The 27,800-nt window shown below is 40.2% G+C and overlaps 1 protein-coding gene and 1 pseudogene across 4 annotated transcripts in view; both read left to right on the top strand.

Moving 5' to 3' along the window:
- The first annotated feature begins 720 nt into the window (after positions 1-720).
- Positions 721-1,359, top strand: LOC130457218 (60S ribosomal protein L9-like; annotated as a pseudogene).
- A 17,796-nt stretch (positions 1,360-19,155) lies between these two features.
- The window catches only part of TBC1D9B (TBC1 domain family member 9B), a 66,072-nt gene continuing 57,427 nt past the window's right edge, over positions 19,156-27,800 (top strand). For 3 of the 4 annotated variants that reach the window (XM_007474180.3, XM_007474181.3, XM_056811725.1), the window contains exons 1-2: positions 19,344-19,675; positions 23,758-23,868. In XM_007474180.3, the coding sequence (XP_007474242.2) occupies positions 19,558-19,675; positions 23,758-23,868 (229 nt within the window). In that variant the 5' untranslated portion in view covers positions 19,344-19,557. Of the gene's footprint in view, positions 19,676-23,757; positions 23,869-27,800 lie in introns of all 4 variants that reach the window. The other variant, XM_007474179.3, reaches the window with a different exon arrangement.

Below are 27,800 nucleotides of genomic sequence, written 5' to 3' on the forward strand. Positions count from 1 at the left end.
ACATGTGGCATGGCATAGGATTTAACATTGGCTCAATTGTCCAACCACATGTTTATAGAGGAGGAGGTTAGTCAAACATGTGGCCTGGTATGAAATTTGGCCTAAGAAGGTGGGGACCCTGTGGCAACTAATGTCCTGCTCAGGAATTCTTTTGTCCTTTGGACTGAAGATTTAGAAATACAATAATAAAGAAGTAACATGACCATGAATCTGGTGCATGAGCACATAAGTTACAATATCAATATATCAATAATACTTTCAAGATGATACTATACCTGGGATGCTACAGTCTTGTGATGGAAGTACTGCAGGGTGGTGGGAGAAACACTGGCTCTGGACTCAAAGGACCACCAGTGTGTGCATCTCTCTTCTGATGCTTATCCCCATGTGACCTTAGGCAAGTCACTTTCCTGGGCCTCAAAGCTCATGTATTAAATGAGGACATTGGCCTAGATTCTGTCTGAGGTCCCTCTTTCTTCTAGAACTGTGACCCCTTGCTTAACCTCTTAATGTCCCAAAGGAACTTTCTAAGACCATTTGCAGAGATAAATTGGGAGAGGGAGCTCCCTTCTGGGAAGTTACCTCACTAACAAAATCTCAAATCCCAAGCAAGAAAAGGGAAGGGAAGAGAAAGGGAAGGAAGGGGAGAGAGAAGAGGATGCAGAAGACACGTGTAAATAAAAATATGGGTTTTCTTTGTCCTATTTACTACCAGAATAAAAACTTCTAAGCAACTAGACAGGTGATATCCCAGAAATTGTCAGCATCTCTCTTAAGGGTCAGTTATTGTGAAGAGCCCCAGAGGAATCCTCCAAAGGGATTTCAACTAGCTCATTTCAAGAGCTCAGTCTTCTTGGAAAGAAGAAAAAAAGGCTGCGGGCTAGATAAGTGGTGGGGAAACTGAAAAGAACTTGTACACAATATGTAGTTATTTACTAAACATGCTCAAAAAAGGCATAACACTGGGTTATCATTACAAGATGAGGTCTGTGTATGCTCTCTTCTCCATTAATGTTGTTATTCAAGGAAATGGCTCACTTGTTGAAATCAGAAATTTCTTGGGTAAAAAATATATCCAAAGAAAGCACATGAGACCAGGTGTGGCTCATGCTGTTTCTGAAGCCCAGAAAGATGTTCTTGAAGGAAATGATATTGAAATTATATCAAACTCAGCTGCCTTGATCCAACCAAAAACAAGGATTATCAGAACATTTTGGGATGGCATCTATGTTGAGAAAGGCACAGGGCAACAAACTGATGAATAAATTGGAAAAGATACCAAAGGCAGTACCTTGAAGAGTAATACTTATTCAGATGTCAAAATAAAAATACTTTTTGTCATTTACTAAAAAAAAGGGAAAGGAAAAGAAGGGAAGGGAAGGGAAGGGAAGGGAAGGGAAGGGAAGGGAAGGGAAGGGAAGGGAAGGGAAGGGAAGGGAAGGGAAGGGAAGGGAAGGGAAGGGAGGGGAAAGAAAGGAGAGGGAAGGGGTCCAGGATCTTTGCCATGAAAACTCCAAATGGGGTCATAGAGTTGGACACAACTGGGCAAAAAGAGCTAGAGAGGATCACAGAAGGTAAGATGGATAATGCTGATTACATGAAATTAAAAAGATTTTGAATAAACAAAACCAATGTGGTCAATATTAGCAGGAAAGCAGGAGGGGGGGGGAAGAGTTAAAGCAAGTTTCTTTGATAAAGGCCTCATTTCTTAAATATATAGGGAACTGAGCCAAATTTATGGAAATTAGTCATTCCTCAATCAACAAATGGTCAAAAGTTATAAACAGGCAGCTTTCAAAAGAAATTAAAACTATTAATAGTCATATAAAAATGTTCAAAAACACAAATAATAAGCAAAAAATAAAATTAAAATAATTCTGAGGTATCACTTCAAACATTAGATTGACTAACATGACAGTAAAGGAAAATGGCAAATGCTACAAGAGCTATGGAAAAATAGAGACTATAATGCCCTACTGGTAGAGTTGTCTGACCATTTTGGAGAACAATTTGAAGCTAAGCCCAAAGGGCTATAAAAAGGTGCATGCCCCATGCCCTTTGACCCAGAAATACTGCTAGAAGGTCTCTACCCCAAAGAGAGTAAAGAAAAAGGATAAAGATATATATGTACAAAAATATTTATAGTAGTTCTTTGTGTGTTTACCAAAGAATTAGAAATTAAGAGGATGCCCATCCTTCCAATTGCTTGCCAGCTCTGAGAAGCTGGAGGAAAAGGAGGAAGAGAGACAATTTGGATCATATAACTTTTGAAAATTTTTGTGGAAATTTGTTGTTACATGTAATTGATAAAACAAAGTATTTTCATAATATAAAATTTTTAAAAAGAAGATTGGGAAGGTCAGAAGGGGCCAGGTTACAATTTGGAACTATGCCCAAAGGGCACTAAAAGACTGTCTTCCCTTTGATCCAGCCATAGCACTGCTGGGTTTATACCCCAGAGAGATAACAAGGAAAAAGACTTGTACAAGAATATTCATAGCTGCGCTCTTTGTAGTGGCAAAAAAAAATGGAAAATAAGGGACTGCCCTTCAATTGGGGAATGGCTGAACAAATTGTGGTATATGCTGGTGATGGAATACTATTGTGCTAATAAAGTGGAGGAATTCCATGTGAATTGGAACAACCTTCAGGAATTGATGCAGAGTGAAAGGAGCAGAACCTGGAGAACATTGTACACAGAGACGGATACATTATGGCACAATGGAATGTAATAGACTTCTCTACTAGCAGCAGTGCAATGATCTAGGACAATTCTGAGGGATTTATGAGAAAGAACGCTATCCACATCCAGAGAAAGAACTGTGGAAGTAAAAACACAGAAGAAAAACAACTGCTTGATCATATGAGTAAATGGGGATATGATTGGGGATGTAGACTCTAAATGATCACCCTAATGTAAATATTAATAATTTGGAAATAGGTCTTGGTCAATGACACATGTAAAACCCAATGGAATTGTGTGTTGGCTACAGAAGGGGAGTGGGAGGAAGGGAGAGAGAATATGAATCATATAACCATGGAAAGATATTCTAAATTAATTTAAAATTTTAAGACTAAAAAAATAAAAATAAATCCAACTCTCATGCAAGAGGAGGAGGAGGAGGAGGAAGAAGAGGAGGAGGAGAAGGAGGAGGAGGAAGAGGAGGAGGAGGAGGAGAAGGAGGAGGAGGAGGAGGAAGAGGAGGAGAAGGAGGAGAGAAGGAGAAGAAGAAGAAGGAGAAGGAGAAGGAGAAGGAGAAGGAGAAGGAGAAGGAGAAGAAGAAGAAGAAGAAGAAGAAGAAGAAGAAGAAGAAGAAGAAGAAGAAGAAGAAGAAGAAGAAGAAGAAGAAGAAGAAGAAGGAGGAGGAGGAGGAGGAGGAGGAGGAGGAGGAGGAGGAGGAGAGGAGGAGGAGGAGGAGGAGGAGGAGGAGGAGGAGGAGGAGAAGAAGAAGGAGAAGGAGAAGGAGAAGGAGAAGGAGAAGGAGAAGGAGAAGGAGAAGGAGAAGGAGAAGGAGAAGGAGAAGGAGAAGGAGAAGGAGAAGGAGAAGGAGAAGGAGAAGGAGAAGGAGAAGGAGAAGGAGAAGGAGAAGGAGAAGGAGAAGAAGAAGAAGAAGAAGAAGAAGAAGAAGAAGAAGAAGAAGAAGAAGAAGAAGAAGAAGAAGAAGAAGAAGAAGAAGAAGAAGAAGAAGAAGAAGAAGAAGAAGAAGAAGAAGAAGAAGAAGAAGAAGAAGAAGAAGAAGAAGAAGAAGAAGAAGAAAGAAGAAGAAAGGGCAAGATCAGACTCATGAGGTAGAGCTGGGAGGGTGGTTGGGTGGATAGGCAAGGGAGTTGGAGGTGTCACTCATTGCCCCACCCTATATCTCCTTTTTCTCTGCTCCAAGGCTCTGTCAGCGTCACCTTCTTACAGGCCAAGCAGAAAATGGATGCCTATCACCTCCAGCTCCAGCACCTGCTGTACGAGGTGATGCACCTCCAAAAAGAGATCACCAAGTCCCTGGAGTTTAAGTAAGTGTGGGAGCATGATGGTAGGTGGGACAGATGGATTGGGTAGCACAGTGGCCAGAGAAAGAACCCAGGCAGAAACTTCACAGCCTGGAAAAAGAAGGGGCTTAGAATCCATTTCTTCACTGGAGACCCCAAATTTGTCCCTATTCTAGTGAGAATACCCTGAGGGAAGTTTCAGATTTAGCAGTTTCAGATTCTGCCAGGCTCAGACTGTACAATAGACCTTAAAGTAAATAATTATACTAGCTAGTGGAGCTAGCTGGCCTAAGCATATGCTAAATACCCTTTTTGTCTTACAGGGACCATTCTTTTAGAATCCATTATAGTAGTCCTGGGGTGTATGGGATGCTCAGGGAGGAGTAATATCTTTGGTATGGAGGGCTTGTCTCAGTTCTCCAGCCTCTGACCCTCACCTGACACCCAGCTCTCACTTGTGGCTCCCAGTAGCTGCTAGCATGCGGCAGTGGCCACACCCTGGGCAATAGCCATCGGGTCATCGATCCCTGGTGAATTAGGGCTTTGCTCACCCAGCATGTGAAGACTGCTTCCGCTGAACAGATGGAAGAAACCAGCGGCTGAGATGGTGATACAGCAAGGCACTGTGGAGTGCTTAGGGCCTGTTGGAGCACAAAGGACAACACGGCCATCCAATGCAGCTGAGGAGGTCTCTAGATGTAACGACTTTTCGTGCCACTGGACCCAGGCTTCCAACAATGAGAGAGTGGGACTGTCTCTGTGCATCGACTTTTCCACTTAAATCTTCATGCACAAGTGTCTTTGTGCACAAAGACAATCGTCATCCTCCATTACCGAGAGACTACTACTACTATAAGTAGTCCACTCCCTGACACCCTAGCCTCTGACTATGATTCCTTTCCCAAGACATGGTAATGTCAATCAATCATATTCCCCTATCCCTTGGTTCTCCAAAAAGTATATAAATTCCCCAAATTCTTTTGTTACCCTGAGTTGTCATCTAGCATGGTGGAACTTCCAGGATACTGTTTGCCAGAGTAGCCAGAGCCTTGGGCTCTGTGTGGGCTTTGAGTGCATGACTCTGTGTGGAGGTCTAAAGATTGTGACATGGACATTGTACCCCCAGAAACTCAGGCAAACTAGTATCACTGAAATTCCTCTGCTCCCTTACATCCTCATGACTCCTAGCCTAAAACATCTAATGACCCCTATAGGACCCTGAAATGATTGTCCTCCTTTGATCCTCCTTTAGATTTAAGATGGACAGAGAGATGCACCTCCAGGCTACACCTCAATTCTATCGGGCTGTATCTCAGACATCTGTCTGTTTCCTAAAACCAAAGAATCTTTTATGAGGGTCATTCCCTATGTCTCCAGGCAGCTCCCAGTCAGATGACCAAACCCCTGACCTGACTAGAGTCACATCCACACCATGACACAGCATCTGTTGTAAAGAGTATAAAATCCCCAGAACTGATGTCATCTGAGGGACAGCCTTTCCATCCATGCTGTCCTCCCAAGGAGCAGCCTTCCATCTTGCTGTTCCACCTGTACTATCCTCCTGGCCATTCTCAACATTACTCTCTAAATTAATAAATTTCTCTTTTTATTTTTAAGCTAAGTTTTGGAGTCTTGCATTCTTGCAAAAGGTATCCTTCCTGAACCCCAGGGGTGCACTTCTTCACCCCCATAACAGATTGTACTATTATCCCTCTTCCTGATTAAAGACTTGGTTTTTCTGACTATTTAATAGTTTGTGTTTTTCCCAAGTTAACAAGGGGTAGTATGGCCAGACCTGAATTTTGGGAAAATCACTGGCAGCTGATTGAAGTTGAGATTGAACTTGAGGCAGGATGAACAATAAGAAAGCTACTGCAATAATCTAGGCTAGAGATAGTGTGTGGAGCAGAAAATGAAGGGACCTTGAAAATGTCAAAGTTCACCCTCTTTAACCACTATTAAAAAATATGACCAGGGAAAACCATTACTTAAAATGTAATTCTTTATTTAGAGAGAGAGATAGACAGACAGAGACAGACAGAGAAATGTGTGGGGGCATTGCCTCAAGTCACTGACCCAAGACAGATGCCCCCAAAGAGTTAATGAGAGAGAGAGAGAGATCTAGCCATGTCTGCCTCTGAGGTCCCAGGGACAGACTCACTAGCACCTAATACAATCTACCTGGCACAAAATGTCCTATGATTTTTCTAGAGACATTCCCAACTAATTTGGAGACAGAACATTCAATAGCTTTACAATGACTTTACAATGGATATACATTTAAGAAAATTAATATCTTCAAGAAATTGGAGAATAGCTTTATCAATATTTTAAAGATATGGTCAAGGGTCAGAGACAGATACAAAGAGGGGAGTAGTTATGAGACTGGATAATGTAGGAGAGGCTGATGTGAGGATCAGTCAAGCCACTGGGCTTGACCTCCTGGAAGAAGCTTCAATAGATACTATACAATACAAAGATGCAATAGGAGAGACTTCTAAGACAAAAAGGTACTCAAGATTGGTACTTAAAATTTAATCGTTAATCTGGGGCACATTTCCCAGACCAGTTCCCAGGAAAACTCCACAGACCTACCCCAAACACTTAAAGCTGTCCCCGAACCAGCTTTTATAATTTTTTTTGAGATATTAATAACGCTTAATAATTTGAGAAAGAATAAGAAGTCAAGGACAACACACCAAGCTTGTATGCCTAGTTAATTAGGGTCAACCCCTAAACTTGGATCTCCTACCCTGCTCTGAGCAGCAGTTTCTAACTGCCCCCAAGAAGACCTTTGAGTCCCCCAGAAATTTCTAACCATCCCTGTTCCCAGACAAAGATAATCAGGACATGTCTTCAATACTTCCTGTTGGCAACTCAGCAACTTGTTCTATATATCCCAGCTATACATTTTCCTGTTTCCCATGACTATTCCCTATAAGAACCCTATTTCCCCAACTCTCCCCAGGCATCCCCATCTGAAAAAGGTATCAAGTTGTCCAGAATTGCAGTTCCTCAAACCTTAACATAAGCCTCATTTTTTTTATTGATCATCTAGTTGGACTGAGTTTTTTATAAGTTGACACTGGCAATGCCCAAAACCACAATAAGAAAATTGGGAAGAAAGGAAGCTATTCTTTCACATCAGTGTATTTTTGGTTTTATTTTGAGGTTTTGGTTTTGTATGAGTGTGCTCTTACAACAATGACCAATATGTAAATGTGTTTTGCATGTTGTGAAAGAGAATTCTTTACTCTATTGTCTATCCTGAGTTAACACTAACTTAAGTACCCCTACTTAGTATCCCACTAGACTGAAGACAGGAAGACAGGATTAACTTCCCCTTGTCTACTTTTTTTTTTTTTGAAAATTTTATTTAATTAACTTAGAATATTTTTTCATGGTTACAAGATTCTTGTTCTTTCCCTCCCCCACCCCTACCTCCTTCCCATAGCTGATGCTCAATTCCACTGGGTTTTACATGTCATTGATCAAGAACTATTTCCATGTTATTGATATTTGCACTAGCTTGATCATTTAGAGTCTACCTCCCCAATCATATCCCCATCTGACCCATGTGATCAAGGAACTGTTTTTCTTCTGTGTTTCTATTCCCACAATTCTTCCTCTGAATGTGGATGGTGTTCTTTCTCACAAGTCTCTCAGAATTGTCCTGGATCACTGCATTGTTACTAGTAGAGAAGTCCATTACATCCAATTGTACCACAGTGTATCCATCTCTGTATACAAGGTTCTCCTGGTTCTGCTTCTTTCACTCTGCATCAATTCCTGGAGGTTGTTCCAATTCACATGGAATTCCTCCAGTTTATTATTCCTTTGAGCACAATAGTAGACAACATATGGTAGGATTTTGGTTTTTAATCCACTCCATAAAGGGTGAATTCATTCCATTCACATTCAGAGTCATAATTCCCACCTGTGCATTCTCCAACTTTTTGGCTTCCTTTCCTAGTCCTGCCCTTTCTTCTTTTACTATTTCCTTCTACACCAGTGTTATTGTTCCCTTAATTCCCACCCTTATTTTACTTCCCTTTATCCCCCCCCCTTTCTTATTCCCTTCTTATTTTCTTTATGGTCTTTTTTTTTTAACCCTTACCTTCTGTCTTGGAATTAATACTGTGTATTGGCTCCAAGGCAGAGAGTGGTAAGGACTAGGCAATGGGAGTTAAGTGACTTGCCCAGGGTCACACAGCTGGGAAGTGTCTGAAAGCAGATTTGAACTGAGGATCTCTGGCTCTCAATCCACTGAGCCACCCAGCTGCCCCCTCTTTATGGTCTTTTTAAACTACCCCCCCTACCCGCTCCCTCCCTTGTATTCCCTCCCCACCAGTCCATTTGTTACCCTTCTACTTCTCTATAGGGCGAGAATCAATTCTCTGTCCCAGGGGATCTGATTGTTCTTCCCTCTTAGAGTCAATTTCAGTGCATGTAAGAATTAAGTATTTCCTGTCTACAACCTCTTTACCCTTCCAGTGTATTGGTGTTCTCCCCTGCTCCTGCCATGCACTTCTTTATGAAATATAAATTTATTCCATTTTGATTCTTTTCCCATTTCTCTTAGTATTAACCTCTTTTTTTACCTCTAGTTTTATATATATTTATACATAGTATATATATGTATATAATATAATTGACATTTCATCCTATACAGTTTGTCACTGTTCCCTCTAAGTATAATTCTTATAGCTACCCAGGTGATAATAACAATTTTTAAGAGTTACCAGTATCATCTTTTCTTATAGGAATATAAACAATTTTAACTTATAGGGTCCCTTTAAAAAATGTTGGGGTTTTTTTCACCTTTCTTAATTACCTTTTGGTGATTCTCTTGAGTTCTGTGTTTGGGCATCAAATTTTCTGTTTAAGTCTAGTCTTTATGAATGCTTGGAAGTCTTCTATTTTATTAAATGACCATACTTTCCCCTGCAAGAATATAGTCAGTTTTGCTGGGTAGTTGATTCTTGGTTGTAGACCCAGTTCCCTTGCTTTCCAGAATATCATATTCCATGCCTTCCAGTCCTTCAGTGTAGATGCAACCATCTAATTTTAAGAAATAGTCAGTAGTCCTTCACACTATCATCCTGTATTATCCTAACTGGGGTTCCATGGTATCTGTCCCTTGTCTACTTTTGAATTGAATCAACAAAAGATTAAACACCCTACTTAGTACTAGATGAGAAGCTAGCAAGGCACTTAGAGAATTCACACCCTTAGAAATTCAAGCAAATCAGGAAACTATGAACCTTTTTGATTCAATCAGCTGGGAATCTGGGAATCTTTTTGATGAAAACTTAACCTTCAAAAGGTAAGAAGTCAATCCTACAGACACTGCCCCCTCAGCAATGCTAGACAATTTGGAAACTGTCATTGGCCTCTGTAAAGAGGGGAAGGGACAAGAAGTCACTATAAAAAGCAAGCCCCAAACTCCTTCAGGGGAAATTGTCTTTGAGAAGATAGTCTGAAGAGATTGTCTTCTGGAGATAGTCTTAGATAGTCTTCAGAGGAGTTTTGCTGGAGACTACAGCTTGGAGAGCTCAGCTTCTACTTAGACTCTGACTCTTGATTTACTTCCTTGGGTGAGTAAAAGGTGACCCCTTTCCTAGCTTCTGGAGAGACTAGTTTCCATCTTGGAGGAGGAAGAATGGCTACTCACTACCAGGCTTCCTGGTTGAGAGCTAATTAATCTCTGCCTGGATTAAGCAGACCCAGAGCAAAACATTTAGGTTGACAGGATAGATAACTTCTCTATCCCTCTGACATTTCTGTTCTTTATTGTTTCCTCTCTATTTGTAAATATCTGTAACTAAATTTCTGACAAGATATAATAAATACTGGCAACCACATAATTTAATATAATCATCATCCAATCATTCATTTTAACTTTTACAATAATAATATAAATAAATAAATAAGGAAGATATTGAAGGAAAGATAATAAATTCTGTTCTGAAACTTGTTGAACTTAAGGACATCTAGTTCAAGATATCTAAAAGGCAGTTGATGATATGTGATTATAGCTCAGAAGAAGGCTAGATACATAGATCTGGGAATCATTGAAACAGAAGTGATAGCTGAATCTATGGAAATTGATAAGATCACCAAATGAAACGTCGTTCAGTCTTTTCAGTCGTGTCCAACTCTTTGTGACACCATTTAGAGTTTTGTAGTCAAAGATACTTGAGCGGTTTGCCATTTCTTTCCCCAGGTTATACTCCAGATAAGGAAACTGAGGCAAACAGCATTACGTGGCTTATCTGGAACACACAGTTAATAAATGGCTAAGGCCAGGTTTTAATTCAGGTCTTCCTGACTCTAGGCCCCAGTTTCTTGCTCAAGTGAAATAATATTGAGCAAAAAAGAAGAGAGTCTAGGACAGAACTTTAAGAAATATTCAGTAGTCCTTCACACACTCTATCATCCAATCAAATTGGTCTTACTATGCCTCAGATACCATATTCTATCTCCATCTCCCTCCCTCCCTCCCTCCCTCTCTCTCTCTCTCTCTCTCTCTCTCTCTCTATCTATCTATCTCTCTCTCTCTCAACCCTTACCTTTAATCATAGAATCAATACTATGTATTGGTTCTGCAAGAGTTAAAATAGGGGTTTTGACCAAATAAGAGAGCAGCTTTTAATAATTTAAGTTTTAATGAGAATATAGTATAGTTGTAATTTAATATTATTCCTTTAAGCCAGAGAAAAGAAAACTTCTAACAGCTTTTAACAATTTAATTTAATTAAAATAGAAATAGTAAAAGAATATGGTAAAGGAGAAAAAGATAGAAAAAAGGAAAGAGAGATTACTAATCTTATACCCTATAAATATACCTAAAATTCCTAATACTACCTAAAATCCCTAATAACTACCTCTAACTGTCTTCTGAGGACAGCTTCTTCTTGCCTGGCAAACATCAGGTCTATCCAACCTACACTATTGATAAATGATTCACTAACTACCTAAAATAATAGACAGTTACCACTCATTCAATTAGTTTTCTATAGAAGCCCAAACTGTCAGTAGCCAACTGTTAAGTGACTTGCCCAGGGTCACACAGCTAGGAAGTGTCTGAATTCAGATTTAAACCCAGGACCTCCCATCTCTAGGCCAGATTCTCAATCCACTGAGCCACCCAGCTGCCCCTTCCCTCTCCCTTTTCTTTACATCATCTTTCTCCTCTGCCTGAAACACATTCTATCTTAATTGCCTTCATGTTCAAGCTTGTCCTTATATCATCATTTAATTTTTTGGGAAGTTTGTTTTGGAGTTAGGGCTTTTTTAAGTAAGCCTTATCTAGCATTTGTAAACCTTGAAATTTCTCAGACTTGTGAATGTTAAAAATGTCCACATTGAGGAATCCTCCATTGGAACAAATTCCCTACTGGGAAACATTCCCCATTTTGATGTGAGAACTCGCCAGGATCAGAAATGGGAGGACCTCTACTCCACCCGTACTTAAGACTGCTTTAGAGGAGAAAAATCCTTGCTATGGGAGGACCTCTACTCCACCCGTACTTAAGACTGCTTTAGGGGAGAAAACTCCTTGCTAAACAATGAAAGTACTTGAACCCATGCTTATAATAAGGCAAGGAGTTCTTTGAGCCATGCCTGTTTTTTAGAATTGATACAATGAGATGCTAGGTACCTAAAAGGGTCGGGAAAGTTTTCTCTTAATGAGATTAGTTGACTCAGCTGTGTTTTCACTGGTTCAGACTTACTGAGGAGATTAGTCAACACAGCAGCTTTTTTTCTGGTTCAGACTTACTGAGGAGATTAGTCGACTTAGCAGGAATTCAGATGGGCAGTCCTTTGGAAAACGTCTACAATGATTGGTAGATGTAAGGACTTAGGGGAGGTGACATAGGAGAAAAACCCCTATATAAGAAAAAGCAGAATCTCTTGGAAAAAAAATCCTTTTGGAGGATCTCTGATGAGGATCGCTTGGGAAGAATCTCTTGAGAGAGGCTCTGGAGAAGGGAAGCTCTTGGAGGACAATCTCTAAGGAGGTCTCACTGGAGCTCCTCTGAGGGGACTCTGTCCCTCTGGAGGCTCTGGAGAGAGGCCCTTTGGAAGTCTCTGGCTGGAAGGCTCTTTAAGGAGGACTCTGGCTGGAACTCTCTCTGGTGAAGTCAGCTGAGATGGAGCTGGCCTGGTGTCACTAAAATCCTTGCTTAGACAGACCTTGTGGTGAGTGTTAAAAGACTGACTGACTGATCTCTCTCTCTTAAGACTCAGGTCTAGGCCATGTTGGCTTAAGGCCCTTCATACTTATTTCCTTTTTCTCTCTTTCTCTCTTTTCTTTAATTCCACATTTGTATTCATTAAAATCTCTATAAAACCCAGTTGACTTGGGTAGTTGAATAATTGGGAATGTTTCCCTGGCGACCACCTTATATTTGATTTAAAAACTAAGACACTGTAGTGAAACATATTTTCTGCGGTCAAATTTACTCACCCTCTCTTATATCTATCACAATTTATATCTTCCACCATTTTAATCACTATAGTTTAAGACCTCAACCATTTTAAATCTTACACATTGTGTTTATTTTGAAAGTGAAATGGGGTGGGGAAAACCTTGTATAATAAAAAATGATGATAGTTTCTTTATTATAAAATCCTTAATACAGAAATACAAGATAGCTAGCAACTAGCAAATTTTTCCATACCAAGTGGGTAAAAGATTGAATAACTTACCCATTTGTAAAATAGCCCTAGTAACCACTAGGGGCCTGAAAAAATAATATAATACAGCTTCCAATTCTTCTCATTGGGAAATTAGTTGAACTCCTTAGTGACTTAGGAGGAAAAATGGGATGAAGAATCAGAAAAATCTGTTTACCCATTCCAGATAGACTGTCAGATCTGGATAATAATTAAAAAAAAGGTTGATTATAATAAGGAGAAAATTATGTATTTGAACATACCAGTGGGCCAAGAAATCAACTGTGTAATTTGAATCTGTTACCCTAAAAACTACAATCCCTAGCAAAACTATCATCCTCAGCAAAACTACAATTCCCATAAACCCTATTCACTTCCTGCCGTTATGTGCTGATGTAGACAGGATATAAATTGGGTAGAGGTCCATCTCTCACGCTCTTTTTCCTTCCTTTGGTAGTTTTGGTGGTATGAGGATTTTGAGCAGGTAGAAAAACTTAGTCACATGGTTCTATTTTGTCAGACAATAAACTTTATAAAATAATACTTGAAATATTGAACATTAATTTAAATCATGGTGAGCAGATGTGGGGTTCAGAACCCTTAATTCTCTCTAAGTAGATTAGTTTGAAAAGAAACAATGTTTCTCCTGTGATGGCTTTTTGCCCCACCCCCTCTGGTGAACTCTCTTTGGAGCTGCCATCTGTTGCTTCTGAACCTGCCTCCCTGCCTGGATGGTCCTTGTGGAGCCATTGCTTCTGCTACTGCTAGTGCTGCTGCTGCTGCTGCTGCTCTCCAGAGGCTTGGAGAGTATAAATCCCTCTTTTACCTTGCATTGCCAACAGCTGAGTGCTTGCTTGCTGCTTGCCTTGGAAACCCTGGTGTGTTTCCCTTAGGCAATCCCTCTTAACTCCCTGTCCACATGGCAAGGGAAACAAGCTGTTCCATGGAATTTTACCCCTGGGGGAAGGAGAAGGAAGGTTACTCTTCCAAATAGGAAGTAGAATTGCAAGCATGGCCCACTCTATGAAAGAGCAATGCATTACCTATCTCAAATAGCTCCCATCTTGGGAGAGCATTACAGAGGTCACACAGATCAAGGTTTTTGGAGTATCTTACTCTTCCTACCACTCCTGGGTGCACTAGTCCTTGTGAGGAGAGAGTCATTTCCCTATATCCCCTTGCCATTCTGGCCTGCCCAATCTCTTCAATACATCCAATATGGGATTCCTCCACACTAGGTTAAGCATAGAATTCTCCCTCACTATGGGAGATCAAAAAGGCAACTGTGGCTGACACAAGGGGAAAGTTGAATCCAAAAGCTATCCCTTTCCTGCCTACTACTCAAGCTGTGGAGAGTCCTAAGGAACAATACTTGGAAACAATGATGCACCTTGGGCCCATCCACAAGCCCAGGACTGGTTTTGATGATAAGTAGGCCTGAAGTTATCAAAGGTACAGAGCTATCAGCAGGTCACAGTGTATTATCAGATCTATTTGGCAAGTTGCCTAATTAGTTTATGATGTTCAAATCAACTCAATCAATTCAACAATCATTTATCAAATGATGGCTATGTGCTAGGCACTGAGAATTGTAAAGATTAAAATTAATATTCAATACTCCAAGTATTATTTTAATACTATTTATTAAAATCCACCTAGATCAAAGAGAAATTTAAAAAAACAGATAAAAGGAAAAAAAAAAACTGCTCCCTTCCTCCACACTGGTACAAGCCAGAGAGCCAGCCCTGAGCCAGCCCTTCTCAGAGAGACCACCAGGGTGGAGGAAGTCAAAACTGAATACCAAATTAACCAATGACACAGGACAAGAAAAGGAAAAGGGGATTGTGGGAAATGTTCTTTAGGGTTCAAGATTCTAAATCAATACAGAATACAGAAACAAAAATTAAATTGATCCCTACCTCTGAGAGGTTTACATTCTACTGGAGGAAAAAAGCATGTACACTATTATATAAATATGAAATAAATTAAAAATAATGGGATAAGGGTACTAACAACCAAGAGAATCAGGAAATATTTCTTGTAGAAGTAGGTGGCATAGTAACAGTAATATTATACTATGATCAACTGTGAATGACTTTGATTTCTCAGTAATACAATGATTTAAAATAACTTCAAAGGACTCATAATGAAAAGTGTCATCCACCACCAGAGAAAAGATGGATGGATCTTAATGCAGATTGAAGCAAACCATTTTTTACTTTACTTCCTTCATGAGGTTTTTTTTTTAAGTGACATTTATCTTCTTCCACAACACAAAAAATATGGAAATATGTATTGTATGATAGAACATGTATAACTATCAAATCGCTTATTGTCTCAGTGAGGGGGAGAGGAGGGAAGAAGGAATAGAATTTGAAAGAAAATGTTAAAATTTTTCCTATATATAATTAGGAAAAAACAAAATAAAAAGGAGGTAAGTAGCACTGGAACTAAATCTTGGGGTAATTTAGAGACTCTAGGGGGTGGAAGTGAAGAGAGAGAGCATACCAAGCATAGGGGAAAGGTCTAAGGAAAAGCACTGAAGCAAAAGGATGGAATGTCTTGTCCAGAGAACAGCCAATAGATCAATTTGACTAGCACACAGAGTGCCTGAGGAAGAATAATGTGAAATCAACCTAGAGTCAGACTGGAAAGGGCTTTAAATACCAAACAGAGGAATTTGCATTTGGCCATGGTAACAAAAGGGAGCCATAGAAGCTTCTTGAACAGAAAAAGGACATAGTCAGACTTCTACTTGAGATAATTGTGTGTGTGTGTGTGTGTGTGTGTGTGTGTGAGAGAGAGAGAGAGAGAGAGAGAGAGAGAGAGAGAGAGAGAGATTCAAAAAAACAATAAGGAGGCTATGCAACATTCTGGGTAAAAGGTGAGGAGAGAATGATCTATAGTGATGACCATATGAGTGGAGAGAAGACTATGAATTTGAGAGATGTCTGAGAGGCAAAATCAACAAGATTTACCACTTGTTTAGATAGGGGAGCAAGCAAAGAATTAAAGTTGCTTACTGTCTGGTTCTGAGATTGCAAACCTGGGTGACCAAAAGAATGGTGGTGCTTTCTACAGAAACAGGGAAATTAGGAGGAGGGGTGACTAGAGGGAAGAAAAACTAGTGCTATTTCAGACATGTTAAGTTGGAGATGTCAATGATAGGAGCCAACTTAAACCAGCCAGTTGTTAAATTTTGATTGTGAACATTTATACCTCAGAAATTGACAAGTGCTACAAATCTGAACTTTTATCGATTGTCTAGACTTAAGGAAGTGATGGAGAAAATGTTAATAATGCAGATTAAAGTTTAAAGTATGTTTTGTGTGTGTACATATATATATGTATATACACATATATATATTTGAGAGTTGGTTGTTAAACATTTGCTAGTACACCCCTGACTATGAATTATCTATATATAAATGTCCAGCAAGCAGGTATTGATGCAGTTACTGTGCAGACCATCAATCTACCTATACAGAGGCAAACCATCCTGGATCAGAAACAGAACCCTTTTGTCACTCAACATTGGGACTTGGCTCAGGTGTAACTACTGAACTTCTAGGCTAGGCAAGATGGGGAGGTCCAATCTCAAAAAAAGGAAAAAAAAAGAATGTTTGACCAAATGATCTCTGAGGTCCCTTCTAGGTCTAAATACTTGAGGCCCAGAGAGGATAAGTGTCACACAATTCGTAAGTGTCTAAGGCTGTATTCAAACTTAAGACTTTCTGATTTAGCACTTTACTGTCTAAAACATTGTTTCTCTTTTGATACTATGATGCTAGTGGAGAAATCCAGCACTCAACCTAGTATTTACTCAGTGCTAGAATAATCATGTTCATCTCCTATACAGCTTGTCACCTGTTTCCTTAAAAATATTGGCGGTAATAGCCGAAACCACTCTCCAGGTCCACTGTGTCAGAATTCCAAGTTTAAGCTAGTGAACTTTATTTCTTCCCCTTGCAACTTGACCAACTGAAGGGATTAAAATAGACTCCAATCTGAAGATAGTATTGAAACTAGGAAAGTAATTGGAAATATTCCATCACTATATGGATATGTGTATAAAGTTCCTTGATGTTATCATGTTTTTACTAATCCAATTTAACTATTTGCTTGACCATGAATTTGAGGTTTAATTTACTAAAAATAACATGCTGGCTCTGAAAGGTGAGAGTACCATCTGAAGTGGGGAACATTCATGGTTTAGGGAACCCAAATTACCAGGTTTCTCCCATCAACATTTCCTAATATTTTGGCCAAGCTTGGGGATTTTTTTTTTTTTACAAAAGGCTTTTCTGTAATACTATTGACCAAACCTTTTCTCAATCTCCTTCTCTAGTGCATCTTCCTCCTGGTCCCAAAGTGCATATGTCTCCAAGGCTTCTCTAGATCTCTCCCCTGTCTAAGATCTGTCCTTTGACAATTTCTTTCACCCTCTAAGCTTCAACTAATCACTATGTGGTACTGAGCCCCCAGGCTGAGTTATGTCAGAGTTCATGGACCAAGAAATGGCCAAGGAGATTTCAGGCTTACCAAGGGACAGGGAATCAATTAGATCCTCATGATCATGCTACCAATTTAGGGCTAATCACTGAGGGACTTCATTCAATTCTGATGTGAAAGAGATTAAGCTATCAGAACAGTACTATTTAGAATTGAAACAGCTTTAAAAAATATATTCTTGGGAGGGCAAAAGGCACCATGTGTACTCAACCTAGTTTATTGTTCTTTACCTTATTCTGCCCTTACCCTCATTCTACCCACAGAGCAATAGAAACTATTTCTTTTGAAGCTTCAGGAGACTTAGAACCAGGCAGCGATAACTTCTACCCCAAGCAGGACAAAGCATGACCATGGGAAAGGAATCCTAGTGTGTGGAATGAGAAATTAGTGTTATTCTCAAATTATTAAGAGTTATTAGTATCTCCAAAAAGTTAGTAAAAACCAGTGGAAGTGCACATGATCAAATCTTAAGTGCCAATCTTGAGTGCCTTTTTTTCTTAGAAGTCTCCTAATCTGAAGCTTCTTTCTGAGGTCAAACCTAATGGCTAGACTGATCCTCACATCAGCCCCTCCCAGATAATCCAGTTCAGAACTCCTCTCTTTGTTTCTGTCTCCAACTTCCTGCCTGACCATTTCTTCAAAATGTTAAAATGCTTGAATGTACCCACTGTAAAGCTATTCTCCAATTTCTTGAAGATGTTAATTAGCTTGAATTGTAAAAAGCCATTGTGAAACTATTCAACATTCTTTCTCCAACCATAGTAAAAAAAATTTAATCCCTTCAGAAAGGCTTGATTATATCAGGATTCTCCTATAAATAAGAGATTTTCTGTGAATTTTTGGGTATTCTGTCTTGGGTCAACAACTAAAACAGTGCCTCCTATCTTTCATTATATTTTAAGTGATGGTTTCCCCACTCATGTTTTTGAGTAGTGGTTAAAGAGGGTGTTCTTTGAAATTATCAAGGTCCCCTAAATTCCCACTTCACATACTAGTTACCAAATGGTTGATGCAGACATGTCTCTGCTGATCAATCATCAAACATCTAACCATCACCTACTATGTTCCAGGTAGACACTAGATATACAAAACCAAAATTAAAACAGTCCCTGCCCTCAAGGAGAAATTCAAGGGGAAGGGAGGGGATAATGTACAAATACACACACACACACACACACACACACACACACACACACACACATTTTTAAATGAATGTGTGTATATGTGTGTATAATATACATAAAAAGAAATTTCAGGGACCAGCTGCAGCTGAGGGGGAGGGGGAAGCAGAGGAAAGTGCCTAATATAGGAGATGGTACTTAAACTGAACTCTGAAGGGAGTTAGGGATTCTAATTGGTCAGGACAGCCCATATTCCATGGAAGTCAGTTTATACATATTTGTAGAGACAGAAGATGAAATGTTGTAAATAAGGAACAAGAAGATCTCAAACAGAGGAAGCGGAATGATACATAATAACCCTGGAAAGATAGGCTACTTTTATGCATTCCTGAAACACACTCTCTTAACAAGCTGTTTAATTCAACATTCATTAGTCACCTATAATATGCAAAGGATAGTTGAAATTCTCTCTTCAAGACCCAGTTCAGGTCACTTCCATGGAAGAAATCTTCCCCGATTTGCTCCCAGTTAAAAGTGATCTCTAATTTCAGCTTTCCTCGAGTATTTTGTTTGATCTCTCTTTTTTTTTAATCACATTCATTTGTCTATACAATTCAAAGGTCTACTAGGCATTCCTTAAGAAGTACTATTTTTCATCCCTCTATTCCCAGATCAAGCATGGCACCCTGCACATAGTAGATACTTAATGTTTGTTGCATCCAATGGAATTTTGTCGAAGAAGGCAAAATTCAGCACAGAGAATGTCTCTATGATCTCACCACTCTCAGGGACATCTACTTGAGTGGGAGGAGGAAGAAGAGAAGAAAGACGGGTCAGAGGGAAAGGGAAGAGTTGGAAGGGGAAGAGGGCGAGGGAAAGGGGGGACAGAGAAGGGAGGGAAAATTTCTAGGGGAGTGAAAGAAGAGGAGAGAAGGAGAGGGGTAGAGGAGGAAGAGAAAGAGACCCATAAACGGGTCTAGGCAGAGGCAGCAGGGCTGAGTTCGCGGGAGGCCTGGGCACGGGGCGGTCGCCAGAGGGCGCTGTGCGGGAGCTGGGCCCGAGGTACAGGGGCCTCCCCCGTGGGACTTCCCTGTTTGGCTCGTCCTCTCTCGCTCCCTCGCTGGCTTTCAGTCGCGCTAGCTCCGGCGCTCTTTCCTGTGCTCCCACCCGCTTCGCTTCCGCTTTCCCGCGGAGCTGGGCCTGGCCCGAGCCTGACTGCGCCGGCAGCCTCGGGAAGCCCGGGGCCCTCCGGGCCGGTAGGATGTGGCTGAGCCCGGAGGAGGTGCTGGTGGCGAACGCGCTGTGGGTGACGGAGCGCGCCAACCCCTTCTTTCTGCTGCAGCGGCGCCGCGGCCACGGCAAGGGCGGCGGCCTCACGGGTGAGGTCCGGGCCAGGACTGGGGCCGGGGCCGGGACTGGGGCAGAGGCAGCTTGACTGCGGAAGGGGAAGCCCCGGGTCGCAGCCGAACTGGGCTAGGAGGTGTCTAGGGGGCCCCTTAGGGACTGGGGTGTTCGGTGCGAGGACCAGTGGTTTAAAGGGGTGCTGGGAGGGGGCGGGGCTCGAGAATGTCTGGAGATTTGCTAGGGGCAGAAGGGAGGGAGGACGGTGACGAGTCCTTGGATCCTTCTGGAAGGGGAGGCCACCCCCGCGGGAGCCTTAGCCCCCTGCCCCCCACTCAGTAGAACTGAGAGCTGGAAGATTGCTTAGGGATCGCGCCGTGCTTCTTGCTAGTTATACAGACGGGGAAAGTGAACCCTAAAGCGGGGAAGTCACTTGCCGATGATCTCAAGCAGCTCTTGGCAGCTGATAACCTCAAACCCAGGCCCCCTGATTCCTCATCCTGAGCCCTGGTTTTGATACTATTGAGCCTCGTTAAGAAGCAGGATTTCTACTCCCCTTCTGGTCCTGGGAATTAACTAGAACCTTCCCCCCACCCCCCTTCAGCAGATCTGTTTTGTTTCCAGCTTAAAAACTATAATCTCAAAGAGAAAAAAAGCTAAATGCCCTCTGAAGATACAGAGGAGTGGAGGTTATTGGGCTATCTGATGTCCCAGCTACGTTCCAAGTGGGAATTTTTTGGAGTTTTCAGTCTCTTCCCCGCAGTCAGCTGTCACTTCTCCCTGCTGTCAAGTGTAACATATGCCCCCTTGTGACCATCTTGGCCTAGTAATGAGAATCCGACAAGGAACTTGAACTTTCTTTTTGAAAATTTGGTACTAGTCCTTGGAAATATTGAAGTGTTAGTTCCATTATCTGGGCAAATTTCAAACCAGCTAATTGCTTTCTACTTCCTGAAATTCTCTCTACTGATTTGACTTTGATTGACACCTCTTGAACTTTTGGTACAAAATTATTTGATTGTGATATTAGACAAATAGTGAATTTCCAGCTCCAAGCTTAAGGGATTGCATGTTGATAAACAGATCTCCAGCACCCTGTACTGTAGGTTGTGGGATAGTAGGAACATTCCCCAATTATCTCTACCCACCCTGTTGTTGTGGGTAATGACCTTGGACCTCACTTAGTTTTTACTTATATCTCTCAGTTATTTATCTTTTTCATACAACTATGTCTTAAATAAACTTTTCCTATATAGAAGAGCCTAAGACATTTCTTTTCAAGAATTAATGAGGTGATGCTAATCAGAAAAGCACTTTAGGATACTTTAAAAATTAAGGTGAATATACAGCTATATCTCAGTTATTACCAATAAGGAATCCCATGAAGCAAGCGGTCACATTCAGATTTTCATTGCATATTTCCATTGGGCTAGAACCAGTGATAATATTTTACATATAATTATAACTTTGAACAGTTCAAATTCAAATGATGTGATCACTTCTTCACAGGATTCATTATTCAAAATATGATTATATATGTACTACATGTTAACATGCTAGTATTACAGGAAATTGAAATCCTGGTCAGTTATAGATAAAACAAATGAAGACTAAAGAAATTATGACCATACAAAGTAGATATGTAAATAAGAAGCACAGTACATTTTAACACTCCCCTTTTCCAAAGTTCAGACTTCTAGAATTCTCAAACATATGGAGTATACTCCCAACCTGAAACAAGCAAATCAACATCAATGTACTTTGTACCCATGATGGACCATCTTGGCCTTGTACCACCAAATCTTTTCCTGGATGCTGTCCATTTTGCCTGTCATTTGTCAAATTCCTTTACTTAAAGCCTAACTCAAATGATACCTTCTCCCAGAAGTCTTCCTTCCTTGGTCATAATGACCTTTTAATGCCTCATGGTATTTTGTTTTTCAACTCTTTAATGAATTTAGTTTATATTATGTATTATAGTTATCTGTGCCTTTTCCTTTTAGTAGACTGTGAGCTCCCCTCCATGAAGGCAGAGATATTTTATCTAAACTGTATTCATACATATAGTGCTCTAGATGTAATAGGCTCTTATAGGTGTTGCATGAATGATTAGATTCTATGGGAAGAGGAGCTAGTGGGAGCACAAAGACTAAAATGAAATGGAACAATGAGAAGAGATAGCTGATAGCCCTGAAGGAGACAGCAAACTGACAACTCAATGGGCCTATAGTCAAAAGCCATTTGGCATAGCAAAGATCTCTATACACTTCCGTAGTCCCTGGGCGAATGATTTCATTACAGTAAGAGTATAGCCATTGACATTCATAATGATAACCCTTAGTCACTGAGAAAAGGCTAATTTTTATGCAAAGCTTATGAGTAAGTTATAAAATTATTATGTCCTTTTAAAAGATTATACTCAATATTCTCTGTTTAAGGAGTATTTCCTGCATTTTAGAACATTTCTATCCATAATGGTTAAAAGAAAGTAAGTTTGAACAATAAAAGGGACAAGATATAGTAATCTAGAAAATAAATTTCTGTGGTTAGAACAATAAGTCATCACTATGTTAATTTGTATTAGAAGTGTTTTGCTGGACATGGTCAGGAAAAACTGGCTACTTCCACATTTACAGGTCCTAATTAGAATATTCTATCTGGATGAGGTCACCACATTTTTAAATAAATAGGTAAAGAAATGTCATAAAAAGGGGGCAGCTGGGTAGCTCAGTAGCTCAGTGGATTGAGAACCAGGCCTAGAGACGGGAGGTCCTAGGTTCAAATCTGGCCTCAGCTACTTCCTAGCTGTGTGACCCTGGGCAAATCACTTGACCCCCATTGCCTAGCCCTTGCTACTCTTCTGCCTTGGAGCCAATACACAGTATTGACTCCAAGACGGAAGGTAAGGGTTTAAAAAAAAGAAAAAAGAAATGTCATAAAAAGAAAAATTAGATCTTTGGCAGGAAAACATGCTTTCCTTTTCTCAGCAGAGAAGGGGACTATGACTGGGAAATGAGACATTTATCATCAAATATCACCAGTATGTTGGCTTGTTTTGTTTGACCTATACTTTATTTCAAGGGAAAGGTCTGTGATGATAGGATGAGGAAAAAGTGTAGGAAATACAGAATAATTGGGAAGTGATTTTAATGTCAGCAAGAAAGCATCAATAAGATTTGTTTGGAGGGAATGATTTTTATTTTTTTAAGAAATGGGTTCTTGGAAAAGAGTTTAAAGAAATAGGGGTAATTTAGAAAGGTCTAGAAGGCCTTATCATGTCTCTAAATAAATGAGAGTTGTATGATATAAGACAGAGGATGTCAAAATATTTGAGCTATCTTCAGGCCAGGCATTTATTATGTGCTAGGCATTGGGCTAAAACAGTGGGATACCAGAAAAAGGATAAAAACAATCTCAGCCCTCAGGTAGCTCACATTCCTTTAGGGAGACAACATACAATTTACTGTGTGCGTACTGGACAAAGATAGTAGAAATGGAAGGGAATCTCAGTGGGAAGGAACTAGTAGCAGGGACAACTAAGAAAAGACTCCTATAGGAGGTGAGATTTGAACTGAGTATTGAGAGAAGCCAGAAGGCTGAAGTGAAGGATGAGGACATTTGGGGTGGAGGTGGGGTGGGGTGGGAGGGATGGACAGCCAGAAAAAAAGGTATAGAGTTGGGAGATGGGTTATTGTATATGAGGAACAGCAAGGAGGCCAGTGTAGCTAGATCATAGAATGTATAAAGGAGTACCAAATGTAAAAAGACCGAAAACATTGGAAGGTGCCAGGACCTTATTTTCTACAAAAGGCAGACTTTCCAGGTTCCAGGGATTCAGGTACACTGAAGTGAAACCTGAAAGAAACTAAAGAATAAACCCCTTTGAGACTTTTAAACAGAAAACGACAGGTATTTGTCCTGATTACCTGGGTCAAGGGGCAGGTTGTAATTAATGTACATTTGTACAGCAGTTTGTGGTTCACAAAGTGCTTTAGTACACATTATCTTATTTGATCCTTCCTGTTCTTTCAACCCATCTGTAGTAGGATTTGATGTACCTGGAGCAGAAACATATACCAATTGTACCCTCAGTCACATTTCTCTCTACCTTATTTCCCAGGTCTTCTTGTGGGAACACTGGATGTTGTCTTGGATTCCAGTGCCAGAGTTGCTCCTTATCGAATCCTTCACCAAACTCAGGACTCCCAAATCTATTGGGCCGTTGCTTGTGGTAGGTGCTTTGTCTTGGGGGTTCTTTACCTTTTCTTGCCTCATCAAAATTTGCACCAGGCATAGCTCAGAGAGGGACCTAACATTTACATGACTGTCAAGTACAGTGGCCAGAGAAATGGAGGGAATGCAACATGCTTTATCAGGGAAATTGAACCTTGGGCTGCTCTTAAGAATTTCAGACAGTTTGAGCTTCTGCCAGCAAGAATATATCCCAGAACACATGACTGTCTTCCTATCTCTCAGCAAATGCAGGAACACAGAGCCATGGGGCTCAATGACCTCTTTGAGTCTATGATGCCTTCCAGGAGAAGTAGGCTTCATTATTTTTAGAGTTCTTGCTCTATTTACTTCCCTTCTTCACTGCAGTTTCTTACATTCTACTTTTACCTTGTCACAAAGAATATAGTCCAGCCTTTCATCGGAAATGAGGTGTAGAGACTAAGGTTTGGGTGGCGCATGTCTAGGCTTACCTCTAATAGAGTCATATATAACTGTGAAGTATCATGGTTTCTTTCTTCAAAGGGAGCAAGCAATTCATTAGCTGAGTAATAACCTGATATGTTTCGAAACTAAGAACTGGTTTAGCTGAGGTATAGCACTCTGGCCCTTTTGGAGGGGTCCAAAGGAAAGACTAGGACAGGAATTCCCCCAGGATCCAGAAAGGGAATCTTGAGATGATGTTTTTTAGGGCTTAGGTAAAAACTGAGAAATAAAAATAGGAACTATGTATCTTAGAAGCAGAGCCAGCCAAGCTCATCTGCAATCTAAAATTTGGTTTAGAAACTTCCAGAGTATTCCAGAAGTCTTATCAGTTAGGTATTTATAATTCAAGAAATTTTTTCACTTGCAAAAACAGATGTAATAGGGCCAGCTAGATGGCTCAGTGGATATTAAGCCAGTTCTAGAGATGGAAGGTCTTGGGTTCAAAGCTGGCCTTAGATACTTTCACTCTGGGCAAGTCACTTAACTCCAATAGCCTAGCCCTTACCATTCTTCTGCCTTAGAACCTAGAACCAATACTTAGTATTGATTCTAAGACAGAAGGGAAGGGTTTCAGGGGGGAAAAAAAATAGAAAGAGTGTAATGGTTAGGTTTCCAGTTCAGCCCACAAAAGTCTTTTTTTTTTTTTTAAAGGCAATGGGGGTTAAGTGATTTGCCCAGGGTCACACAGCTAGGAAGCGTCTGAGGTTAAATTTGAACCCAGGACCTCCCACCTCTGGGCCTAGCTCTCAATCCGCTGAGCCCCCCACAAAAGCCTTTTTAGCCAACATGCCCATGGTATTCTTTGTCCTCTAGAACCTTATCACACTGTGTAAAAGATCCTTGGGAAAAGAGTTTCTGAGTTCTGACTTGATATGCCAGGGACACATCTTTCCCGATCACAGTTACCAGAACCAACCTTGAAATATACACTCTCTCTTTCTGTCTCTCTCCCCTTCCTCTCTCTTTCTATGTTTCCCTTTCTCTCCCTTCCTCCCTCTTCCTCTCTCTTCAACCTCAGAAACTCCCTGGCAGAGGATCATGGATGAGGCAGAATGTCTGAGACAGGGCAGGAGGAAGGTGTTAAGTAAAGTCCTGGTATGTTACATCTTACAGTGTTCCTTAGAGCTTAGGTGAAAACTGAGGAGTGGAAGTAGGAACAAAGTATCCTGGAAGTAGTGCCAGCCAGACTCATCTTGCATTAAGGCATTTGGATCAAAAACCTCTAATCCAAAGTAGAAGTCTGTTGGTAGGGACTGAGACTAACCAGGCCTGACCTGACCTGGTATTGAGCCGGCAGTTCCCAGTGAAATATCTAGATACTAAAAATTCAGGATAGCAATTCTAGGAGTATTTATTTTGCCAAAGTCTTTCTTGTCATTAATGGTTTTTCTTACACTGATGGATCTGTGACTTCCTCAATTTGTATCTTCCTCCACTTATGCAAAATCAGTCTCTAGATGCCTGACCATCCTGTGCAACTCTTATTCCTGCTCTTACATATGTCTCTTTGTGCTAGGAGGCCTTGAACGTTTTCTCCTGAATAATATCAGGACATCATACACCTGTCATTCCTTGTGGTAACCTATCCTCTCTTCCTTTCATACATATTTCTGATGACACCTTTTACTCTAATCTGACAAGTTCTCCATTGTGTTACATCCTTAATAAATCCTTGTAGACTAATTGAAATTGTAAATTCCCATTTGTCATTTGTTTTAAACATAATAATGTTAACTTTAAACAATAGAGTAACAAAAAGATTCTCTTTTTCCATATACCTTCTTGAACTTTCTTCTGTGTATTTTTCCAGATTTTGTTCTGCTTATTTTTTCAGTCATATTATATTGTTGTTCTGATTTTTCTTTCACCCCAAATCACTTCAAATGTCTTCCAGTGTTTCTTTTTGTTCTTCATAGTTGTCATTTCTGATAGCACAGTATTATTCTACTATGCTAATTACATTCTCCAGATCAGAAAGTCCTTCCTTTTTGAGAGAGGAAGCTCAGTATTCCTTTACACTCCCATTCTTGTCCTCATATGCTTGAGAATTTGTGTATACATATTGATGTCCCCTTGAATACTATGTATGGACTCTTAGTTCTTATGAGTCTTTTCAGCTCTCAGGAGCTACATCTTTGCTTCACCCATAAAGAGTAATACGTCAGATCTTACCATCGCCCAAGCCTGTTCCACCCTCATGACCTTGAATTCTTAAATTCTCCTCTCATCATAATTTCTTGACCTTCCAACCACTCTTTTTTTTTATCATTTCTCCTAACATGTTTTTCTTTTAATCTTCACTGTGATTTCTAGTCATTCCATCCTCTGTTTTCCTAAGTAATCACTCTTGCTTTCATCTTACTTTCTTCTCTTTCTTTAAAGTCTTGATCCTAAAGTTGACCAGTTAAACCAGGAACCATCCTCTGTCCTTGAATCTTTCATTTTTTTCAGCACCATATATATAAGCTATTTGTCAACCCTGGACTGCCCTCACTTTCTCTGCTTCTGCTTCTGTACTGCTGAAGGCTGCTAGAAAATATCATCCAGCAGTCTCTTGAGTCCACTATCAATTCATATTATGTAATCTCAACCAAGATTGACCTTCACTCTCCTTGAAGATATTGTTCAAAACCTTTTTCTCTCTTTTTAAGCCCCCTATAACACCTTCTTCCCTCAAATGTCTATAACTTCATTGCCTACTTTATGAAGAAAATTTAGGCCATTCTTTCATAAGCTCTTATCTCCCTTATCTAGTACATGAAAAGTCTTCTGTATCTTCATCCTCTCTTTGTTTTCCCAGACTGTTTTCCAGGTTAGCCTCTACTTGTGACCTTGATCCCATCACCCCACCTCTTTAAGGAGCTCACCTCATCAATTATTCCCCTTCTCTCTTCTTCAATCTGTCCTTTTCCACTAGATCCTTCCCTAATACCTGCAAATATACTATGGTCCCCTATGTTTTAAAAAAAAAAGTCTTAATTTGATCCTGCTAAGCCAAGTTCTTAGAATTATCTTCTCTCTCTGTCTCCATTTCTTCACCATCCATTCATTCTTCACAGCCACTGCTACTCTGTTATCAAGTTTTCAAACCCACCACTTGATTAATGCTATTCTTTCCAGTTTTTCCCTGACTTCTTAACTGTTAAATTAAGTCACTTTTTCTGAATTCTCCCAGTTTTTGATATCTATAGATTTTGACACCATTGATAGCTCTTTCCTATTAAATACTTTCCCTTTGATTTCAGTGATTCTGCTCTTTCCTGATGCTCCTCCTATATATCTGATCTACTTTTCAATTATGTTCAATTCATTGTTCAGCTCCCATCCTCCAAATGAGTATTTCCCTCAAGGTGCTGTCCTAGGCCATCTTCTTTTATCATCTTTGGTGATTCCTCTGGGCTCAGTTATCCTCTGCTTGCCTTTTCTTTTTCACAGTATCTCCCCTCC

The sequence above is a fragment of the Monodelphis domestica genome, chromosome 1 (genome assembly GCF_027887165.1).
Source record: "Monodelphis domestica isolate mMonDom1 chromosome 1, mMonDom1.pri, whole genome shotgun sequence".
In the NCBI taxonomy this organism is placed as follows: Eukaryota; Metazoa; Chordata; class Mammalia; order Didelphimorphia; family Didelphidae; genus Monodelphis; species Monodelphis domestica.